This window comes from Hemiscyllium ocellatum, chromosome 7 (assembly GCF_020745735.1).
Source record: "Hemiscyllium ocellatum isolate sHemOce1 chromosome 7, sHemOce1.pat.X.cur, whole genome shotgun sequence".
Lineage (NCBI taxonomy): Eukaryota > Metazoa > Chordata > Chondrichthyes > Orectolobiformes > Hemiscylliidae > Hemiscyllium > Hemiscyllium ocellatum.
The window spans coordinates 70,082,091-70,107,198 of record NC_083407.1 but is presented as its reverse complement, the minus strand read 5'-3'; the positions used below and the strand labels follow the sequence as shown (position 1 = coordinate 70,107,198).

Here is a 25,108-nt window from a genome sequence, read left to right as displayed (position 1 = left end):
AGGTGCTCTTGCCAAGGACAGAAGCCAAATAAAAATTATGTTTACTAAAATTAACTTTATTGATTCTCTACAAATGAATGTGTTCCTACAATGTGTATATATATCTTAATGTGGATACTGACAACTGTTTGTTTCATCCAGTGCGCTAACCGGTACTACTCAATCACAATTTACATATTTATAGTGGGTTTTACTTACTGTGTAATTCAATCACAATACTGTGAAATTGAGCCATTCAAAAAGTAATCAAACCAAAAGGTTTCATAATTAAGCTTTATTATGTTTGGTACAAGTTATTGATGATAACAAAGCTAACAGATACAATTCAAACTCTAAAGGCTGGGAAAGCAGAGGTTACATGGATTAAAGTAAGTTTCTTCAATCTATTACTAAAATTCCCATCTTAAACACTTCAATCAATATCTGTCAAAGTCTTCTCTTGCTGCCTATTCCCAGAAAATAAAAAAAACTGTTCAGTTACTAGCAAAGGTCACGAGTGGAAGTCACTGTGTACTGTCAAGTAGCCAGTCAGTCAGCTGATGTGTCAGGTCAATTGTCCCCACTCTGCAGAAACAAAAACATTTTATAAAAAGTGCTGTGAAAATGTTAAAAGCATCTGTTAACAAGGAATAAAAGTCTGCAGGTATAGTACAAACTATATTCCACAAAATTCCTGATAAGAACTGGAACTAGAGAATTTATTGTTTAATCTGAAACATTTTAAATGTGATTGATACTATATTGGGGTTCCAAATAAGGCTTTGGGCTGTTCATTTCACCAACCCTTTGCCCCAGGAAACAACTGTTGAAAGCAGATAATATCTTCCCTAATTTAACTCTGGGTATATTCATGTACAGAAAAAGTTGGATTGCCATTTTTATATTTGTATTCAAAATAAGAGTTAAAAAGACACTAAAGAACAGGACAGTTTTCTTAAATGTGGTAAAACCTTATTGTAGGTTATACCATGTGTTTTCAAATAAAAATTTTGTAAAGCAATTAAAAATATAAAATTAATCCGACAAACATAGACGTTGGAAGAAAACCTAAGCATTCTTTCAACCCATAAACTTTAAATAGAAAATTGAGATATAATTCAGCTTTCAAATTAACCTACTAGGCAATAAGGATACTTATTGTGCTTATACAAAATACCATGAGATTACAGATGGAAAATAAAGGATAAATCTCCCCCTTGCCTTGAAGTAACTGGGAAATGAATTAATATAAACTCAATTGATGCTTTTTGGAAGAACTCTGGTACAGAGACTGAGCTAACTGACTAAAGTACAACCATAAATACTGAAGAATTCATTATTATTTTTAATGAATTTAAATATTTAGTAGAAGTAATCACCATAATGCCAAAATGATGGTAAACTTTGCAGCAGTGTGAATTTAAAAAAGATCCAGTTTAAAATGCTACCCAAAAGACAAAAACAGTTGTTACCAGGTTGCTAAAAATAACTACCACTGAATGACGAACAAATACTGTTGCAGAAAATTTTCTATAAACTAAACGTTCATATTTCCATGTAATCTGAAGTTTATCCTTAATTGCAAATTAATAATTTTGCTAACAGGACATTAATTTTGGCAGAGTGAAGAGACACTTAATTCTTAATACCCATTAATCAAATTAATGAAATAGTTTGAATAAGATACACATTTAATAATTTCTTTAAAATTCAAATTGACCTCAGTGATATAATGGTAGATACTGGGAAAAAAAACACAAACTATTTTCGGATTCAACTGCAGCAATTAAGAACTTCCAAAGGATCAAATGTGCAAAGCAGAAATTTTGTTGCATTACTCCAAAAAAATGCCAAGACCAATTTCAGAAGTACACCCCTACAACAAACCAGCATTAAGTCCTTCTGTCATACACTCAATCTTAATCATAAAGCAAATCTAGTGCCTTTCACCACCAAACTGGAGAGTTGCTTTAAGCTGTTTACAAAAGTCTGTCAGACATATTGGCTCAATGCTATTTTCTTTAATCCAATTTGTCTGGGCTGAATGTCAACTAGATTAACAGGCATGAACAAAATAAGTATTATTTGGTTAAATAATGGAGAAGCAGATAATGCCAACTAATAATGCCCAAAGCTACAACTTGCAACATGAGAGCAGACATGTGGTTAAATACAAAAATCCAAATGTTGCTGGCCAAGCTGCACCCCTTCATCCTTAGCTTTGTGGAAGTGGCATCTCACTGACTGGCTAATCATTGTGTGACACAGATTGTGGTATGAGATTCAAACAAAACTTGCCACAAAAGTCCATTTCAATCTAAGAGTTTTTAAAACATCATTCATTATTTGCCTGTCTCCCTCTCTAGCACTGAAAATTAATTACAAAAATGGAATCTCAGACCTTCAGGTTTTAATTATTAAGATTTTGCAAATGTAATTCTCAAATTTTGCTTTTCCATTTTTTTGTTTTCTCTTAATCAATCTTTGTTTCCCTTGCTTAACTTTACAGATAATCAAAGCAAGGAACTTGCACTTCCTTCTCACTCCTTGTGATGTTCTGTTCACAATCCTTCAGACTCATTAGTTGAGAGTTTCTGACTCAGTCCATTTGTGTGCCCAATGCCCAATTTTGATCAACAGTGTTATTAGCTAATTTGTTCAGTAAATTGCTATATAAATCTGATTTAACTGAACACACACAGGCAAATCTGACCAACAGCAGCAAGTTATGGTCCACTGTATCATGCAGTCCCATAATCAAGGTGAAAAGAAGCTTACCTTAGCACAATCTTTTGTGCAACATCTTAGTGTGTGCGTTGCCGCTTATGTGACTCTTCTCGTGGAGGATCAGCTAGCATTACCTTGAGCTTGATACCATTAACAACCTTTCCATGTAAAGTATCCAAGGCGTTAGTAGCACTATGTCTTTCAGCATATTTAACATAGCCAATGTTACGTCCTGGTACCAAATATACTTCAATCAGGCTTCCAAAACGACTAGGAGAAAACATTGATATGTTAAAGAAAACAAACCTAAATTTGAGAACATCAAATCATGACTAAATATGCAGATGATTTTCTTTCACACACACAAATCAGTTTATTACTAGACTAAGATAATTCATTTATTATTTAACAAAGTTTGCAATATTCAAATGAAATGTCTGCAGCAAAAAGGAACTTCATAGATGAAAACTAGAAAATCCCAGAATGCAAACAGAATGAACAGGCTGAGATATTAATTCATGCATCATAGATATGGCAAGTAACAAAAGAAAACACTCATCATTCATTTGGTGAAATGATTAATTAATGTTTAAAATCAGTACTGGTAATTTTAACCATATATAGTTTTCTCAGGAAGTTGCAGGAGAAGAAAGATGCAACTTTCCTCATCAAACCTCCACAACTCTATCCCAATTTTTGCTCTCCAAATTTTATTATTGTTGCTAGTTCATCTTAACATACTTTACATATTTGACCTTCTACAGCACTGTTCCACAATTTCAACTTTGTGATCAAATTCACCCTGAATTCATTTTCAAACTGCTGAGTCGTCTTGTTCTCAATTTCTCCTGGGGGAAAGAACCATGCCCTGCTTACCCCTTCATCATAGTAACTCAATACCATTCAAAACATCATCCAACTTTTTCCAAGTCCAGAATAATATTCCAGAAATTAAGAGTTTGATACAATATTCTGAATTACGTTTATCAGTAAACAAACGGAGGTACTTTTAAATATGTATCTAAAATCTCAATTTTGTTCATCTGCTCCAAAGTATTTGCCAATTACACTACATTTGATAATTTTACCCTCATTGTTCTATTAAGCCACACCTCCCATCGGTCCATCCGTCAACTAGTATACCTTTTCTTCAATGTTCTGCTCTTCTTCACAATTCACTACACTTTCTAATTTAATACCATTTGACAGCATGGTGACACAGTGGTTAGCACTGCTGCCTTACAGCGCTAGAGACCTGGGTTCAAATTCCCACCTCCGGCAACTGCCTATGTGGAGTTTGCACATTCAGTATCTGTCTAGGTTTCCTCTGGGTGCTCCGGTTTCCTCCCACAGTCCAAAGATGTGCAGATTAGGTGAACTGGCCATGCTAAATTGCCCGCAATGTTAGGTGAAGGGGTAAATGTAGGGGTCTGGGTGGGTTGCTCTTCGGAGGGTCGGTGTGTACTTGTTGGGCCAAAGGACCTGTTTCCACACTAAGAAATCTAATCTAATCTAAAAAAAACACCTGTAAAGGGAAAGGAATAAGAAATCTGAACAATGACTCTGTTAGCCTAAAAGAATCAGAATAGCAAAATCAAGAGCAGAAATGAGACAATACACAGAAAATGCTGAAAAATTTCAGCCAGTCAGGCAGCGTCTTCTTCAGGAGGGTAATACTCAACTTGAAATATTAATTCTTTCTCTATACATATTCACTGCCAGACCAGCTGAGTTTTTTCGAGCTTTGCTGTGCTCCTTTCAGATTTCCAGAACCTGCAGTATTTCGCTTTTATTCAAGCGCACTCAAGCAATGTTAATGCATTTCAAAAGTCAAAACAATGGTTCCTTACCAGAACAGATCCTCCAGTATATCAAGGGGTAGGACAGTTGGGTTGAAGACCACAAATAATCTCTCTCTGACAGTACTATCAGAAGGAGCAAAGTTTTGAGGTGCAGGTAAAGAAAAGCCAACCTGCAACCGTGACATCTGTGTACTACTGCTACCTCCATGTCCCTGCAACAAATATAAGTCACGTTATAGTTTTGTCTTTTAAAATTTTATTAATGAGTATGGTAAATCATATTAATTGTACAATTAAGTAAATACATAATTAACCTGCAGTATATACACTACTTGCAACATTGAAACGTTTGGATGCACAAAATTTTTGGGATGCAGAAATTTAAGGGAATAAATTCCTCCTGTCAAGCTAGGCCCCACTACTTAAATGAGCCACATTTTAAAACATTAGTTGTTTACATCAGCCAAAAAATTACACCTATTGTCCATCCATATTAATGCAAATCATAAAGCAGTCAATTACAATGTCTTAAGTGCTCAGTTTGTGTCAAGAAGAAAACAGCTGTTCTATTCAGACATGCAAAAATATAATGCTAAAATCACCCAAGAATGTGCTTGCCAATTAGTTATGTTGTTTATGTTAAGGGTTTAACAGTAACTCTGAAGTCAAAGTCAAAAGCGCAGCCAACATCTAGTTAGGATACTTCAGATGTATGGGAAAGCTAAAGTTATGCTTGTATCCGTTTGTACTTTATGTACAAAATTCAGACGTAGTTCGTGCCAATAAATAATGGGATTGCTAATTTACCATTTTGATCTGGAGTTTTATATAAATCATATTAAAAAGGAGAGTTGTGTTCAACTAACTTTACTAAGTTGATGGAGTCCTCTGATCAGGTAGTTCTGTTGGTGTAGAGTGAACTTTTCAAAAGTTGTTAGATAAAGTACCACATGATAGACTTGTCCTATAAGTTTCATGTTTGGTAACAAGATCGAAGGAATATAAAATTGACTCGGGATCCAAATGGTGAAGAGTGTTGTCCATCAAACTGGAGACAATTGTGAAGAAGTGGCCCCCTAGAGGAAACAGTGGAACCACAGCTCTTTCTGTATCGTAATGATCTGGATTTGGTGCACAATTTTAATACTAGTCACATGAAACATGGAGAAGAGTCAAGGGAATATAACAGATTTTAGAAGGTGGTAGACAGACTGGTTAAATAGGAAGCCAACTGGCAAAATGGAAGTTGCAGAGAAGTGTGAAGTAATCCATTAAGAATGAGAATAAACAATTTGACTAAATTGTACAATTTTAAAAAAAGACAATTGGGATATTCACATATCTATGAAGGTGGTAGGACAAGTTGAGAAGATGCCAAATAGGTTATATGGAAATCTTAGCTTTATAAATAAAGAAGCAGAGTAGAAAATCAAGCCTCCGGCATCTGTCTGTGTGGAGTTTGCACATTCTCCCACTGTCTGTGTGGGTTTCCTCCGGGTGCTCCGGTTTCCTCCCACAGTCCAAAGATGTGCTGGTCAGGTGAACTGGCCATGCTAAATTGCCAACAGTGTTAGGTGCATTAGTCAGACTGAAATGAGACTGGGTGGGTTACTCTTCGGAGGGTCAGCGTGGACTTGTTGGACCGAAGGCCCTGTTTCCACACTGTAGAGAATCTAATCTAATTGCTCTCAAGCCTTTTAAATTGATGAGGGGGGGAGAGGTCAGGGTACACAGGTTTGCGTGGCAAAATAATACAGTAGCGTTGCAGAGCATCTAAATGGATACTGGTATACCAATGGGATAGAATTAGGCATGGTATATAAGCCTATAAAAACAGCAAGTGGGTTCAAAAGAATAAAAAAAAGGAGCCAACATTAATGGCACAAATAGTTTCATTGGCTCTACAATCATTCCCACTAGGGATACACGATTACAAGGAGATCAATGGGAACTAGATATTTAGAGGTATGTGACATTTCAAAAGGGCAGACATGAGGGTAAGGCTGGTAGGATCACTTTGTTAGTAGGAGATGAAACAAGTACAATAGTAAAAAATGAACTAGAATCGGATGCATATAGTCCATATGGTTGGGAATACAAAATAACAAGGGAAAGACAACATTGGTAGAAGTAGCCTGTTGACCCCCTAACAGTAGCTGTTCTGTAGGACAGACAATAAATCAGGATGTAATTAGGACATGTAAAAAAGCAGACTAATCATGGGTGATTTTGATCATGTACATTCAGAAAAGTCAAACTGGCACATGTATACATGAAGAATTCAAAGTGCATTCAAAGCAGTTCCCTGGAACAATAGGTTATGGATCCAACCAGAAATGAGGCTATTTGGATCTAATGTGTAATGAGTCAGGTTTATTCAATGCTTTCTAAAAGATCCCATCACGACTGTACATGGCAGAATTTAGCATTCAGATTGAGAATGAGAAACTCTGATCAGAACTGCGCTAAAACTTAAATAATGGTCATTATACAGAGATGAGGACAGAGTCAGTGAAAGTGAATGGAGAGAAGTCTATCAGAACAGACAATTGAGGTGAATAACTTCTCTTTTCAATCCTCCCACTTCCTCCAAACTAAAGGAGTTGCCATGGGCACCCGCATGGGCCCCAGCTATGCCTGCCTCTTCGTAGGATATGTGGAACAGTCCATCTTCCGCAACTACACTGGCACCACCCCCCACCTTTTCCTCCGCTACATCGATGACTGTATCGGCGCTGCCTCGTGCTCCCATGAGGAGGTTGAACAGTTCGTCCACTTTACCAACACCTTCCACCCCGACCTGAAATTCACCTGGACTGTCTCAGACTCCTCCCTCCCCTTCCTAGACCTTTCCATCTCTATCTCGGGTGACTGACTGAACACAGACGTCTACTATAAACCGATTGACTCCCACAGCTACCTGGACTACACCTCCTCCCACCCTGCCCCCTGCAAAAACTCCATCCCATATTCCCAATTCCTTCGTCTCCGCCGCATCTGCTCCCAGGAGGACCAGTTCCAACACCGCACAGCCCAGATGGCCTCCTTCTTCAAGGACCGCAGATTCCCCCCAGACGTGATCGACGATGCCCTCCACCGCATCTCCTCCACTTCCCGCTCCTCCGCCCTTGAGCCCCGCTCCTCCAACCGCCACCAAGACAGAACCCCACTGGTTCTCACCTACCACCCCACCAACCTCCGCATACAACGTATCATCCGCCGTCATTTCCGCCACCTCCAAACGGACCCCACCACCAAGGATATATTTCCCTCCCCTCCCCTATCAGCGTTCCGCAAGGACCACTCCCTTCGTGACTCCCTCGTCAGATCCACACCCCCCACCAACCCAACCTCCACCTTCCCCTGCAACCGCAGGAAATGTAAAACTTGCGCCCACACCTCCACACTCACTTCCCTCCAAGGCCCCATGGGATCCTTCCATATCCGCCACAAGTTCACCTGTACCTCCACACACATCATCTATTGCATCCGCTGCACCCGATGTGGCCTCCTCTATATTGGGGAGACAGGCCGCTTACTTGCAGAACGCTTCAGAGAACACCTCTGGGCCGCCCGGACCAACCAACCCAACCACCCCGTGGCTCAACACTTTAACTCTCCCTCCCACTCCACCGAGGACATGCAGGTCCTTGGACTCCTCCATCGCCAGAACATAACAACACGACGGCTGGAGGAGGAGCGCCTCATCTTCCGCCTGGGAACCCTCCAACCACAAGGTATGAATTCAGATTTCTCCAGTTTCCTCATTTCCCCTCCCCCCACCTTGTCTCAGTCGGTTCCCTCAACTCAGCACCGCCCTCCTAACCTGCAATCTCCTTACTGACCTCTCCGCCCCCACCCCACTCCGGCCTATCACCCTCACCTTGACCTCCTTCCACCTATCCCACCTCCATCGCCCCTCCCCCAAGTCCCTCCTCCCTACCTTTTATCTTAGCCTGCTTGGCTACTCTCTCTCATTCCTGATGAAGGGCTTATGCTCGAAACGTCGAATTCCCTATTCCTGAGATGCTGCCTAACCTGCTGTGCTTTAACCAGCAATACATTTTCAGCTGAGGAATATTAGTGCACACTTTAAAAAAAGTCCTGACTCACAAAGATACATGCCACTGAGGAATAAGACTAAGGATAGAAAGAGATTATGGTTAACCAATTTGATATCAAATCCAAAGAAACACACATCTTCTGGCAAACATTAGTGGTAAACTAGTGCTTTGGTGGTGGGTGGGGGGGGGGGGGGGGGGTTGAGAGGAGAAGCAAATTAAAAAAAAACACTTAGTTTAATGAATAATAAAAATACTATGAAAAGTAATAGGCCTAAAAGTTTATGTCCCCAGGATCTGGTGCATTTTATTCTATGATTTTAAAAGAAGTGGCAACAGAGGTTATGGATGCACTGGCAGTAAACTTCCAAGAATCCTTAGACTCTGGAAAAGAACCAGACAATTAGAAAACTGCCAATATAACATCCTTATTCAAAAGTGGTAGACAAAAAACAAAAGCTAACTATAGGCCAGTTAGCTTAATGTTGGTCATTGAGAAAATGTCACAAAGGATGTACTAGCAGAACATTTAGAAATGCATAAACAAAATCTAGGTGCGTTAATATGGCTTCATGAAGGGGAAATCATGCCTGATAAATTAGTTAGTGTTCTTTGGAGGTAACAAGCAGGCTAGATAAAGGGAACCAGTAGATATAATATATTTGGATTTCCAAAGGCCATAACATATAGCATTACTATTCAAGATAAGAACCCATGGCATTGTTGGTAGTACAGGTACATATCCCTTTATTTGAAATGCTCGGGACCAGTTGCTTTGAGGAAATCAGAATTTTGCGGTTTTCAGAATTAGTGTAGCGCCCCTTGTAGGGTGCAGGATAGTAACCCGTAGAACAGACATAAATACCATACTGCAGCAAAAACATATGAATACTCACACTAACTGGAATAAATAAAGACTAGAAATACTACCACACTTTATTTATAAAGTAGTGGACTGATAAATGAAATACATCGACCATAAATATTCAACATTTTATTTCCATAAAAATATTACAAGAAAAACATTTGGGAAAACGTAAAATGTACAAAGCTTATTTATAGAGTTATATATACAAATTCATGAAATATATCAACTATAAATATTCAACATTTTATTTCCATAAATAACATTCCAATAAAAACCATTCAGTAAAACTTAAGCATACACAGCTTCAGCACTATACTGGGGGCGGTTTTAAAGGTTTCTTCAAGTGTCATCTGTCTCATTAACATAGGTTTCTGTCTTAGCAATCTCTCTTTAAAGGAATAAATTGCCATAATCTCTTGCTCACTGATAAATGAACATTGTTCAAGGCCAGCGATTAACTGATCACACATTTTCACCATATCATCAATGGGGACTTTTTCAACTGTGTTCACTAACTCAGTCATCATCACTACTATCTTCACACTTAACTGTTTAGAAACGTGTATTTAAAACCACGTCTGCAATAGTCCTATCACTCCAGGAATGCACGACAGGCCTATCATTGTCAGTGTTCAGCATTTCTTCGATATCAGCTTCATGTAATTTATTTGCACTTTCTTCCGAAAAATTTTGTGCACAAGTAACAAGGCTTGCTCTCATCTTTTTCTCTTCAGTGAGATGAAATCCTTCAAACTCTTCATCTACAGGTTCATTTACAAGAAACATTGTTGTAGACCAGAGTCTGTGCCAAGCATTTGTTAAATGTTGCTTTACCAACATCATTCCAAGCATTAGCAACTGTGCAAATGGCATCCTTAAGACTAAACTCTTTCAGGAAGTCTTGAATTACTACCTCTCTAACTGCAGCAAGCATACTGTTTAAAAAGTAGGTCTTTATACTTGCTCTTCATGGAGTGTAAAATTCCTTGGTCACAAGGCTGTATTACTGATGTCACATTAGGGGGCAAGTAAATGCCAAAACCATCACTTTTCACAAGTTGTTCGAACAAGGGGATGTGCGGAGCAGTTGTCAAGGAACAATAAAATTTTACACTTTCTTCTAGTCCAGCTTGTCTGCAATGAGCTCGTGCCGCTGGTACAAAGTATTTACTGAGCCAGTCAGAAAAAATTTCTCTGGTTACCCATGCTTTCTTGTTTGCATTATAATGCACAGACAAATTGTGTATAACTTTAAGACATCTCGGATGTTTGCTTTTCCCAATCATTGCCAATTTCACCTTGTGTGCCTGCAGCAGTGACACATCCAAGAATAGTTAATCTGTCCTTAGTTTCCTTAAAACCTGTTGGTGCTCTCTCATTAGCCGTTGCTAATGTTTTTCTCGGGACATAGCGCCAGTAGAGAGCTGTTTCATCAGCACTGTAAATTTGTTTCAGGTATTTCACACCATTACACTTCAGTATTAGATTAGATTAGATTACTTACAGTGTGGAAACAGGCCCTTCGGCCCAACAAGTCCACACCGACCCGCCGAAGCGCAACCTACCCGTAACCCTACATTTACCCCTTACCTAACACTACGGGCAATTTAGCATGGCCAATTCACCTGACCCGCACATCTTTGGACTGTGGGAGGAAACCGGAGCACCCGGAGGAAACCCACGCAGACACGGGGAGAACGTGCAAACTCCACACAGTCAGTCTCTTGAACTTCTGCAGCCAACCTTCTGAATATTGACATGTGCCTTTAATGTTCAGTTCTTTATGATACTTTCTAACTGGTTTCATGACCATCAAACCAGTCACTGGCATACGTTCACTTCTTCATTATCTAATCCACTCCATCAACATACGATCAAGATCTTCATTTTTTGCCCTATGCAGTGTTTTTCTATTTTCCATTAATTCATGGTCATCACTGTAATCATAACACTTCAGTAACTTGTCTTTCTGTTTCTTCAAATCATAGACAGTGGTAATTCTGACACCATATTCTTCTGTGAGACACCGCACAGCCACACCAGGATCAAGCTTCTGCAATAACTCTACTTTCTGCATTATTGATAATGACAGATGCTTCCTTTTCTTTTATATCATTGTAAGCCATAGATGTACCTGCACCTCTTTTTGACATTTTCACTCTAAAATTAAACAATTTAGCGCAGTTAAAAACAACACATCACTGACGCCTCAAGTGCTGGGCCATGCTGCCATGTGGATCGAGGTGGTGTGGCCTTTGCCTGCCAAGAAAACCCCGTGATGTTATGCAGACATGACTGACACAACACACTCCATGAAAACCTTCAGTTTTTGGAGCTTTTCAGTTTTTGGATGCTCAGATAAAGGGATATGTACCTGTTATGGATAAGGGTTTGGCCAACTAACAGAAGACAATTTGGATAAAGAAGGTAGACTGATTTTTAATTGGTATGGGAATTAAACGTTCTCGGAATAAAAGCAGGGAAGCAAAACAAGGATCAGACTAGCCATGATCTCATTGAATGGGTGGAACAGATGTAATGAGTTGAATGGCCTACATTTATATAACACATTTAATGTACCTTATTTAATGCTGGCCCTCTGATTGGGCTGACAGTTTTAGGGGAAGGGCAGTTCCAAATTCCTCATGAGCCGTCACCCAAAATCTTAAGGGACAGAATCATCAACTGTGTGTTGCTTACAGATTTATTGCCATTGATAACTCCAACTTTGAGAAAATTCTGCTCATTCACTTTGTTCATCAATACCAGGAGGAATCCATTCATGCTTTCCGGATCTTAACCATTTTGTGCCACGGTAAACCTTTCCTCATACTGCTAACTGCTGATTGCCTTTTGCCAGTCAATAAAAATGTGCCCCTGGTTCTAAACTCATGCCCAGCAGAGGTTTCTCACTATCAGTTCTATGTAGACCCTCATGACTTTTAAAACCTCTATTTAATTCCCCTTTCAACCTTCTAGGACTCCCCAAGTGCTCCAACCTATCCACACAAGTTTCTCATCAATGGTACCATTTTGTTAATTTTTCCTGCACACACCATAAAGCCATTACTAATACAACGTTCAGAAGCATAGACAATACTTCAGTTGAGATTCAGACATCTTATAAAGGCTTACCATAAGTTGCTTTTATACTCCATTAGTCTTTATAAAGCCCAATATCTTATGTGCCTTTTTGAACAATTCTGCAATCTGTTCAGCCACTTTCAATAATATGAACTTGTGTTAACAGTTTTATCTAATGCTAAAATGCCTTCTCTGAGCACAATGCCTCTATGAACATACAAATTAGGAGCAGAAGTAAGCCACGGTAGACCCTGAAATCTGCTCTGTGAGTTAAAACAACCATGGCTAAATGGTTAGTGTTTTGAATTTTATATTCCCATCTTCCCCCTTACGAAAGATTCATATAAGGCAAGGGACTAAGTTTGCCTCTGGCTTAAAACTATTCAGTGACCATACTCCCACTGTTTTCTGAGGCAGAAGATTTCAAAGTTTCGCAACCCTCAGGAAAAATAATCATTTCTGCTCTGGAAGTTTTTAAAACAATGCCTCTTAATCTAGATCCACACAAAAGAGAAAACATCCATTTTATATTCATTTTTTTTGTTTGCAGTCGAACACTCCTGTTTATTTTTTTCTCTATTTCCCACATCACCCATATTGTGCAGTGACTCAGTTAAAAAAAAGACACCATGTGCAAAAGACTTGAATATTCAATATTTCCACCACCAGGAAAACACCTATATGGCCAGTGAAAGTCCAATAAAGGCAATGTTTACGTGGATCTCCTGTTTTTTTTTGTTTTTTTAATTCTGTCCAGCTTCCTCAGAGCCAGCTCTCAGTGAGCAGAACCCATGACACCCTTGTTTTATTTTTCTTTTCTTTTTTTCTCCAACATCCATATTGTGTGTGTGCAGGTGTGAGACACAGTGAAAGACACAAGGTGCACAAATTATTTAGTCAGTTTCACCACCAGGAAGATAGGAAAACACCTGAGTGGCCAGTGACAAGCAGTGCCTTCACATCAAAGGGCGATGCTGTGTGATCAGACAGTGAAGGGGAGGGCAGAGATTAAATCAAAATAGAGTTGGAGGGGGAAAAATAACGCACTCCACTCCCTGTGGCGCCCACTTCTTCCTGAACAACTCCAGGGTGTTGGTGGACACCGCGTACTCCTTCTTCAAGGACACCCAGGATCTAACGTAACCGCGGAAGAGGGGCAGGCAGTCGGCCCTAACGACCCCTCCACGGCCCGCTGCCTGGACCTGTTTATGGCCAATTTGGCCAGGCTCAGGAGCAGACCCATGAGGAGGTGCTCAGACCTGTCCATTTTACATTCACCTTGTCAAGACCGTTCCAGATCCAATATACTTCAATCAAGTCACCCTTCACTCTAATTCCACTGAAAACAAGTCCAGTCTGTTCAACCTTTCCTCACAAACCAACCTTCTCATTCTAGGTTAACAATCCTGTAACACACTTCTGAACCACATGTAGCACATTTACATCCTTCCTTAAAAAAAGGAGACCAAAACTACACACAGCATTTGACATCTGGACTCATTAATGTCTCAGAGGTGATGCATCACGTTGTTAAGTGTTATGTTCAATTCAATTAGCCTTCTTAATTACTTGGAGCTGCATATTAACTTATTGTAATTAGAATCCTAGAAACACCTGGATCCCTCTATATCTCAGCGTTCAGTATTTAATTGTCCAATTAAGTAATATGCTTTATATTATTCCTGCCAAAAAATGAGCAAAGTCACGTTTTTCTACATTATATTCAAGGGGTTAGATTTTTTCTTTTCAAACAAATTTATTCCTTTAAGCTTCTCCACATTAAATTTCAATTGCCAAAATCAAGTATGTGCCCTCCTGAAGTCAATCATTACCGTTTCCACAATATTTTCACTGTTAATCATTATTTCCCCATTCTGCATCATCTACAAAATTTTGAACCTACGCCCTGCACACCTAAATCTGAATTATTAACATAGCTCAAGTAAAGCAATAACGACCCCTGGCATCCTGTCTCATTGCATCCTAAGGTTTAGGTGAGCAACAATCATGGTTTTCCAACTGTGTCACAACTGGCAAGCCACTTGTGGCAAGCTACCTCTCAAAAGGTAGAAAAAATGGAGCTCGTCTGTGGTTTCATCTGTCAAAAAATGTTATTCTGGCTATTACACCTACCAAATGCTGTCTGTCTAAACGTGCCTCCTGTAAGCAATGAGGATTGCAGTGAACTTAAGAATGCAAATCTATCATGTGCTTGTTGCAGAACAAAGGGTTTTTTAAATAACTAATTTCAATGTAACAAAATGTATGGCATCAATAAAATCTGCTGCATTATACATTATTTCACGACAGAGGTTATATGTACAAGTTGAAATCGAAATGACTGACTATGCATTGTAGAATCAGGGTGATGCGGTTTTAACTAGATGCAATTGTAGCACAAAAAATCTTGCAGAAACCGAAACAATATAAGCAACATATACTTCTATGTAGATTTCCTTAGCAACAACCAGCCTGCAATCTAAATATTGATTCATCACTTGTCACTCTGGCTTTGCGATAACAAACAATTACACAGATCATCTTTCTTGTAATAGAACCTATTACACATTTTTGTTTTATCAATAAAATGGCATTTGTCATAGATGAATTCTCAGGTAGCCACAAGTCCATAGAGGCTAACATTACATAATATGGCATGAACAGAAAAACATCTCAAAGTGTAGTTACAAAATAAAACAAAATCCTCAAATACAGAGAATAGATCATACTTTTATAGAAGCTCAAATATCCAATATTAAACTCCTCCTCTCCAATAAAATCTTGTGAAAGATTAACAGGAATTAATAGATTTCAATAATTTATTTTTGCAAGTGCAGGTATAGTATTACACAGAACATCGAATACAGGGAATTTTACCTGCAATATTTAAAACTAAACACTGAACAATGATTTTTAAAACAAAAGTAGTATCTTCCAAACCAAAAATAAACCACCTTTAAAAACATAAGAAATCTCATGGTTCGTACTCACAGGTGATGTTGGCATCATCTGTTGGCCAACAGGACTATTACAGGCCAGTGTCATCATCTGAGCCGCCACAAGTTGTAAAGCCATCATTCCAATTGGGCTAAAACAGAATAAGGAAACAATGATTGGAACAATTATTTAAATAAGCAATAGTTGATGATGAAAAACAAAAAAGTAGAGGTCAGCTTTCAACATTATTCTGAAACATACTCACTTTGCTCGTCTATCACCAGAGTCACCTTCAATGTAACTGACTCCCAGTCTATTACCAGGTGGGTACTCAAATCCGTGAAGCTTTTCTTTGGCGTATACTGCTGATGCCACATTGCTGTACCGAACAATAGCATATCCTAAAACAAAATTCTGTAAACATCAGTACTCAGTACTTCCCAAGTAAAGCTTATCCCACATTTAGCATGTAGCAGTTCTCTTATATATGCAATAGCTCAATTTCATTTTCTTCACACAAAAAAAAACTTATGGAGATGATGAATTTAAACAAATGTATTATTCTGTAATTTTCAAAGATTACGCAAGCTATTAGAGTAACATATTATCAGGATTTTACTATCAAGGAAATTAATGCAGAATTGCCAATTCAATAGTAAATCCTAGTTTTAAATACAAATAGAAACCCTGATATTTCAAAATACATCTTGTTACACTGATATCTTTCATATTTTGGTATAAGCAGTCAAAATATGTACACTGTCATCTATAGGTAAGAGAGGCCTTCAACTTTCCGCTTACAATGAGATGAGACAACACAAGTTATGCACTATAATATGTAACAAAGTTATGATGTGGTGGTGCCAGTGTCGGACTGGGGTGGACAAGGTCAGGAGTCACACGATACCAGGTTTAATCCAATGGGTTTATTTGAAATTACAAGTTTTCGGAGTGCTGAAATAACGAACAGCAAACGACAACATTCTTATTAGCCTGAGCTTTCAGAATGCAGATATAAATATGTCAAAGTGAAATGTTTTACCAGTATTTGTTTTATATCATACATTGGCTTAATTGCTTTTGGGTTACTACAAATGATGTTTGAACTGACGCAGATTTAAAGTTGGAGCTTTACAGTGAGACTTCCATATTTCAATAAGATTTGCTCCGAAGTTCACTGGTTTCTTCAGTTTTCAAACTTTTTTCTTGAATTCAAATGAGGAGACGTATAGATGGTTTTGCAAGATTTCATAACCAAATCCTGATGACACTCATTTAATCCTTTGTCAGATTCAGACCAAAATGTTGTGCACTCTTATTTATGACAGATCAGAGTTCCAGTATGGGAACATATTATTTTTATGCCTGAGGCAACTACTGGGGTAATAAAAAACATATATTCAGTGTCTCCTATCAATTGCCAAATTCCTTAAATACACATTTTTCAACTCAACAAATGCACAGAAAGTCCAATGCTAATGGTCATTAGCATGACACACTAAGGTTCTGACTTTTTTTAAGCAAACAAAAACCCATTGAACTAAAATTTTATTGTGGTGTGATAAGAACTGTCCAAATACCTAAACCAGCATCAGATTGTAAACTAAATAATTTGGATAAGATGATTTAAAAGGCATCTGGAAGGGTTTGGAGGGATGTGGGCTGGTGCTGGAAAGTGAGACTAGATGAGGTTGGGATATCTGTTCGGCATGAACAAGTTGGACCAAAGGGTCTGTTTCCGTGCTGTACATCTCTATGATTCTGTGACTTTATGACATACTGGCATTAGTAAAAAGCAGGTGTGCTTTCTCTGATCAAAACATTTTCCATGAAAATACCTCAAAATACTCTATCCCTGTACTGTTTATGCATAAGTTATTAGAAAGTTATAATTAAGTGCTATAATATAAATAATTACTTTCAGTTGACATGAGCAAAAAGAATACATCTTCTACATTTCAAAACGTTTGATTACAATCCAATGTAACTTAAGCAAAAACCAAATTGTTAATGTTTTGTGAATATGGAACAGACCATGTGGATTTTAAAACATGAAATTATCCTAATTAATGATCATGCCCAAGTCACCAGGAAAATATGGAATACTAGTTCTCTCTCCAAAAGAGAAGAGAGAGATAGTCATAGAGATGTACAGCACGGAAACAGACCCTTCGGTCCAACCCATCCATGCCGACTAGATATCCCAACCCAATCTAGTCCCACCTGCTAGCACCCGGCCCATATCCCTCCAAACCCTTGCTATTCATATACCCATCCAAATGCCTCTTAAATGCTGCAATTGTACCAGCCTCCATCACTTCCTCTGGCAGCTCATTCCATATACGTATCACCCCTGTGTGAAAAACCTGACCCTTAGGTCTCTTTTATATCTTTCCCCTCTCACCCTAAACCTATGTCCTCTAGTTCTGAATTCCCTGACCAGAGGGAAAAGACTTTGTCTATTTACCCTATCCATGCTCCTTGTGATTTTGTTAACCTCTAAGGTTACCTCTCAGCCTCCGAAGCTCTAGGGAAAACAGCCCCAGCCTGTTCAGCCTCCCCCTATAGCTCAAATCCTCCAACCCTGGCAACATTGTTGTAAATCCTTTCTGAAACCTTTCAAGTTTCACAACATCTTTCTGATAGGAAGGAGTTCAGAATTGCACACAACAGGAATGTAATATCAGTAGTAGATGACTCAGGCAATTATGCAGCTCAAAACGTAATGGGGTAACTCCAAAGAATATGTACATGCATTATATGAAATAGCGAATAAGTTTAACTGGTCATAAATAATCACAAGAATGTACTTGCACAGGGAAGCTGGTGATGGAATCAGTTCAGAGTATAATAAATAATCCCAAGAATGTATGCATGCACTGGAAGGGATGAATAGAATGTGGAAATTAGTTTAAAGGATAGTGATCAATTATTTGTTTTATCGATTAGTACTTGCCTTTGCCATAACCCATATAGGGATCTCTCTGAATTTCACAATATTCCAGTCCTGGGATAATATCAAAGAGACTATAAACTTGTTCATGTGACAGCAGTCCTCTAGTAGACACTGAAAGACATGTGGATATATTTTCTCCACCTCTCATTTCACTTCTAATTTCAGCTCTCATTTCACCACCTCTCATTTCACTTGTTCCAAAGTTAGCGAATTCACCTGCATCAGCATATAATCAGACACAAAAAAAATACTTATGAATAAATAATGTGGCACCCAACAGTAATAGAACAAAGCACCATATGTGGCTTATTACATCTTATGGTTACCTTAAAAAAAACTATAAATTTAGTGAATAGGTTTAATGATGCAAATTTTTGAAATACTTTTTTCAACATGATTATCACAGAAGAGAATTGAAGCTCTAACTGGACAGGGATAAATCGGCTCTGAGAATGATTTTTTAAAAAAAGGGACAATCGTTAAGAAACGATCACCATTTAAGCATATATTCTTCATTTTTTTTATTCCAAAGCAGCATGTTTTTTTTTGAAAAAGAAAATCACATCTGCTTTATTTAACGCCAAAGCCTGCTTTGAAGTAATTCTGCAATGCTGAATTTCAGCTCTTCTTCTATTGCATGGCAAGTTTTAAAGTAGTCACGCCAACTTCAAAACAATTTATTAATTCAATTTTATGCATACACTATATCCATAAACAGGTGCACTTTAACTACTTTATATTTCTTACCATCTAATTTTCTGCTTAACTATGTACACATACCAAAAGGAAACATAGTTTGACCACGAGGAGGATCATATCCTGACCCGTAAGACAAGGGATCTTGTCTAGTTCCACCCATGTAGTCATTCTCAGAGTATGTAGGTTTGTTCCTTGGTTCCGCAAGTATTGCCTTAAAAGCTATGCAAAAATGTAGAAATGCATTATTATTTTAAGCAGGAGATAGGCATAAACTAAATTTTCATTTACTGTAAACAGAGACAACTTCCCATTTGGTTTTATCTGCCATTATTTATGTGTTTGATTTTCTTTGGCTACAGTATTTTACAATTAACGCAAAAAAATCTTTGCAATACAAGAGAAAGATGGTAGCTAAACTACAACATTACAGTTTAAATAACTTAACCACTACACCCATAGTTTCAGTGCTAAAATACATTTTGCTGCAAATTAAGTCTCATCGCCTAACTATATTTTAAAAGGATAATTACTATTTGGTAGTTGCCTATCATGGTTCTAATATTTGCTGAGCTGACATGTACCCATCTGCAACAGCTGTACAGGAATAGAACACAAGAAATTTGTTAAGTAATTTTCTAATACATTTACACAATCACCAATTAGATACTAAGAATCATTAAAAATGTAGGAGAATTTTAATTTTAGATGTTTATAGTTGTGTGAGAGACACATCTGTCAAGTGGTGACAATAATTCGCTTTTTTTCAACATTGAAATACTGTGGATTCTTGACCAAAATTATGGATAAATACCTTCTCAACTAATTCATGGATTTGCATTAGAATCTCTCTCAATAACAGACATCATTATGATGCACAATTCCTTCCCAAAACTTTATAATTCACTTTCAAAAAAAAAAATCTTGTCTAGGGATTAATAATATAGGATTTCAATCTAATGCAAAGATCTAATGCTGATTAGTGCTATTCAAAATATAAATGTCCAACTGCTGATTTTATAATAATTTTAACAGTTGCAATTTTTCCCATCACCAATTTTTATAAGTACCTCTATATTGGACACTTACTGAATTGGGACTAAACTTAATTGATTACTTGATTAAAAAAAACTTTTGCTCTTCTCCCCAAAATATGGGGATGCCAATCTGAGCAGCTGATCCCAGTCAGGCTTATGTTTTGCGCTGCGTGCACAAGCTACCTAAAATCTGTACAACGAGAACAGATCAGATTTAACAGATGGATTTTATAATAATTCTTCATTAAGATATTGTGGTCTGTGGCAGAAATGTCACAGCTACCACACTATTAAATACTACTCCACCAGTATAGTCAACAGTCAACTTTTGGAAATGATTTAACATCTACTTTTAACTCAAGCTCAAAAATAGTCAATGACAAAATATTTAATTAAATTGATGGACAAATACACAAGTATTCTGTTCAGTTTTACAGTTAACATCTTCAGGAATACCCCAAATGATTCTAGCATTCGTCATTCCTGGTGCTGAGTTCTATTTTCAAACATCTACAGTTTTGCAAACAAGTCTTACATCTTTCGCAGTTTTCAATGGCCTGAGCAGCCTGAGATGGTTTCAGGAACCTCACATAGCCAAAGCCTTTGCTCTCTCCTGTGCCCTTGTTCCTGATAACACTACAATATTCAATATCTCCAAATTCCTAAGTAGAAGCAGAAACTTGAGTTAGAATTCAACATTTCATTATAGAAGTTATTTGTCAGCCATTATTTGTATTGTAGAGAGCTTCAAAATATAAAAGATAAATAAGCTTGATTGCTATAGGATAACATCCTAAAAAGTTGAATATTATTAACCAACACTGTTTTTAAAACAAGCTATTGCTGATCAGAGTTAACATAGTTTTGTGAAAGGAAATCATGTTTTAAAAATTTGCTACAGTTCAAGGATATAACAACCAGAGTTGATAAAAGAAAACCAGCAGAGGCCAGGCATTTGGATTTCCAGAAGGCATTCAATAAGGTTACAGTTAAAAAGCGTATTGCCCAAGACAGGAGATCAAAATATTGAGAGTAATGTATTACCATGGATTGAAGACTGGTTAATACACAGGAGACAGAGAGAATTAATGAGTCTTTTTCAAGTTGGAAAGACATAATTACTCGAGTAACAGAAGGATCAGCCCTATGGTCTCAAATATTTATTTATCAAATAATTATTAATATAATTAGAGGGAATAGAGTCATAGAAAATGTACAGCATGGAAATAGGCTCTTCAATCCAACTCATCCATGCTGACCAGGCATCCCCTAAATTAATCTAGTCCCATTTCCCAACACTTGGCCCAGGTCTCTCCAAACCCCTCCTATTCATATACCCATCCAGATTCCTTTTAAATGTTCTAATTGTACCAGCCTCTACCACTTCTTCTGGCAGCTCATTCCATATACACACCACCGTCTGCGCATAAATGTTGGTTCTTAGGTCTCTTTTATATCTTTCCACTCTCAACCTATGCCGTTTAATTCTGGACTCCCCCACCCCAGGGAAAAGATCTTGTCTATTTACTCTATCCATGCTCCTCATGATTTTATAAACCTCGATAAAGGTCACCCCTCAGCCTCTGATGCTCCATTGCCCATGCTTATTTAGCTTCTTCCTATAGGTCAGGCCCTCGCCCTGGCAACATCCACGTAAATCTTTTCTGAACCGTTTCAAGTTTCATAACATCCTTCCAATAAGAGGGAGACCAGAATTGCACACAATATTCCAACAGTGACCTAACCAATATCCTATACAGTTGCAACATGACCTCCCAACTCATACTCGCTGACCAATAAAGGAAAGTATACCAAATGGATGGAGTGTAATGTGTCCAAATTGAGGAGAAACTTGACAGATGAAGTTTACTGGAGTAAAATGTGAGTTTACGCACTTTGTTACTAACTATTGAAATGCAGATTATTATTTAGAGAAACAGAAGCATTCTAGGAGTTCTTAATCCAGGAAACAAAAAAAGTTAGCATGCAAGTGTCTCAAGTAATTAAGGCAGGAAATGAATTTTGGTCATTATTGATAGGGGCTAGAATTCAAGAGAAGGAAGTCTAGTTACAACTATAAAAGGGTGCTACTGAAACTGCAACTGGGATATTGTGCACAATTTTGGTACCAATATTTTAAACACTGGCATTGAATGCAGCTCAAAAGCAATTCATTATGCTGAATCCTGAGATGAAGAAATGGTTAACCCAGTTGGGCTTTTATTCAGTGTTTAGAAGAACAAGGGAATGATCTCATTGAAACAAGCAAGATTCTGACAGGGCTTGACAAGGTATATTTGAGAAGATGGTTTTTGTAGTGGGGAATCTCAAGTTAGGGAGCACTCATTTAAAACTGAGGGGTAAATAAGTTTGGGTTATGAAGGGGGGAGTGGAGGCCTAGGGTAGATCAGCCACGATCTTACTGATTTGGAGATGGATTTTACTGAATGGCAGTGCAGGCTCGAGGGCTAAATGGCCTACTCCTGCTCCTGTTTCTTATGTTTTTAACCTCTTATTATATTCAACTTTATAATTGGAGGTTTATATCTTTAGACCCTACCTATTTCTTGCTCACACTTGATTCTAAAATGGTGCTGAGATTCTTAAGCATGGGTTAAGTTCTGACATGGGACCACATGGAGATACCAAACTTGTCCGGTATTCAGCAGAACCACATCAACAGCCTTCCTGGTGAAGACTATTTCAGGAGCTGCTGTCCAAATAAGATAAGCCAGCTGACTCTCCACGCTGCAGATGCAGCAATGAGAAGCCCAGCAACTTGGCAGCGCTAATAAAAGGGATGGTCAATGTTAACATTGCAAGGTGAGCATCAGGGTGCCCACAATTTTGAGGTAAAGGAAACATGAAAAGTTTGTCAGGGTAAAGCAGAAGGCCTTAATATTCATAAGTCAAAGATATTCAACTTTGACCTCAGGTGTTGTCGCTGTTGGACAGCACTACTTTGACTATGAGGCCCCTGGAAACAAAAAGCACTTTCTCAATTCTGGGAAGCACTTTGGAGGTGACCCCTCCAAAGGAGATTAAAAAAAAAGAGGTAAAAGGAATGACTGCAGATGCTGGAAACCAGATTCTGGATCAGTGGTGCTAGAAGAGCACAGCAGTTCAGGCAGCATCCAACGAGCAGCGAAATCGACGTTTCAGGCAAAAGCCCTTCATCAGGAATAAAGGCAGTGAGCCTGAAGCATGGAGAGATAAGCTAGAGGAGGGTGGGGGTGGGGAGAAAGTAGCATAGAGTACAATGGGTGAGTGGGGGAGGAGATGAAGGTGATAGGTCAGGGAGGAGAGGGTGGAGTGGATAGGTGGAAAAGGAGCTAGACAGTTCGGACAAGTCCAGACAAATCATGGGGACAGTGCTGAGCTGGAAGTTTGAAACTAGTATGAGGTGGTGGAACAGGAAAATGAGGAAACTGTTGAAGTCCACATTGATGCCCTGGGGTTGAAGTGTCCTCGGCAGAATGGGGGGAGTTGAAATATTGGGCCACGGGGCGGTGTGGTTGATTGGTGCGGGTGTCTCGGAGATGTTCCTAAAGCACTGTTATGCTGCCTGAACTGCTGTGCTCTTCCAGCACCACTGATCCAGAACCTCCAAAGGAGATGGCAGTGTATCCACATCACAGAGCCTACTCAGTAAATTCCGGTAGCCTGGGTAAATGGGCAACAATTGGCTCTTTCATTATTTGTATTGGTTACTCGCTTCCAGTCAGTGAGCAGCCAAGCCAAAGCCATTTGTGCCACTATGTAACGGACACAGCAACAGGATTACACCACCAGTGGGCCAGTAAAATCCCAGCAACTGTATCTGCATCAACATCATGTTACAATTGAGTCAGTTGACAAAGATAAACTTTTCAAGGTCACTAGAATCACAAGAATAATTAGATTCTTTGAACCTTCTTCACTATTCAACAAGGTCTTGGTTATCTTTGACTTTCATTCCATTTTCCTGCATTATTCTACACCTCTACCCAAAAATCTATCAAATTCTCTCAAATATAATCTGACTATAATGCAATCTCCTAGTCTTAACAATGCTTATAATGAATTAATGACTCAGTGTTCGGTAGCAGAATCAAGCTAACACTAGGCAGATATTGAAAGTGAGCTAAATTATTCGACTTGTATAAAACAACCGGATAAGAAAAATCAAGTGACCACCAAAAATCATAAAAAGTTCAAATTATTGTCCCATAAAAATTGATCCTCAGAAGAAGTGAAATGTGTCATGCCCAAAATATTCAAGTTTACAAAACAGCATACAGCACATTAATTACAAATTACACAATTACATAGAACATAGAACGGTACAGCACAGAACAGGCCCTTTAGCCCTCGATGTTTTGCCGACCTGATATCCTACTTTAAGATCAAACTAACCTACATACCCAAGATTAGAGTGATGCTGGAAAAGCACAGCAGGTGAGGCAGCATCAGGGGAGCAGGAAAATTGATGTTTCAGGCAAAGCGCATCATCAGGAATGGGACCCTCTTCTGCCTAACCTACATACCCTTCATTTTATTATCATTCATGTGTCTATTTGTCACTTATATGTCCCTAATGTATTTAACTCTACTATCACCACAGACAGTGCATTCCATGCACCTACCACTCTGTGTGAAGAGCTGACCACTGACATCTCCCCTAAACCGTCCTCCGATCACTTAAAAATTATGCCCCCTCGTGATAACCATTTCTGCTCTGGGAAAATGTCTCTTGACTATTTACTCTAACTATGCCTCTCATCATCTTGTGCACCTCTATCAAGTCACCTCTCACCCTTTGCTCAGATGAGAAAAGCCCTGCCTCCCTCAATCTTTCTTCATAAGATATGCCCTCCAGTCCATGCAGCATCCTGGTAAATCTCCTCTGCACCCTCTAAACTTCTACATCTTTCTTTTAATGAGGCAACCAGAACTGAACACAATATTCCAAGTGTGATCTA

General features: G+C 38.4%; 1 protein-coding gene across 1 annotated transcript in view; it reads right to left on the bottom strand.

Annotated features, from left to right (window-relative positions):
* Nucleotides 1-259: 259 nt before the first annotated feature.
* rbm45 (RNA binding motif protein 45) overlaps nt 260-25,108 on the bottom strand; it is a 40,033-nt gene continuing 15,184 nt past the window's right edge. Inside the window, exons 3-10 of the mRNA XM_060827954.1 lie at nt 20,683-20,809; nt 19,195-19,332; nt 18,415-18,630; nt 15,724-15,859; nt 15,513-15,609; nt 4,557-4,720; nt 2,758-2,976; nt 260-564 (exon numbers count right to left, since the gene is read on the bottom strand). Coding sequence (XP_060683937.1) covers nt 2,784-2,976; nt 4,557-4,720; nt 15,513-15,609; nt 15,724-15,859; nt 18,415-18,630; nt 19,195-19,332; nt 20,683-20,809 — 1,071 coding nt within the window. The 3' untranslated portion in view covers nt 260-564; nt 2,758-2,783. The remainder of the gene's footprint in view (nt 565-2,757; nt 2,977-4,556; nt 4,721-15,512; nt 15,610-15,723; nt 15,860-18,414; nt 18,631-19,194; nt 19,333-20,682; nt 20,810-25,108) is intronic.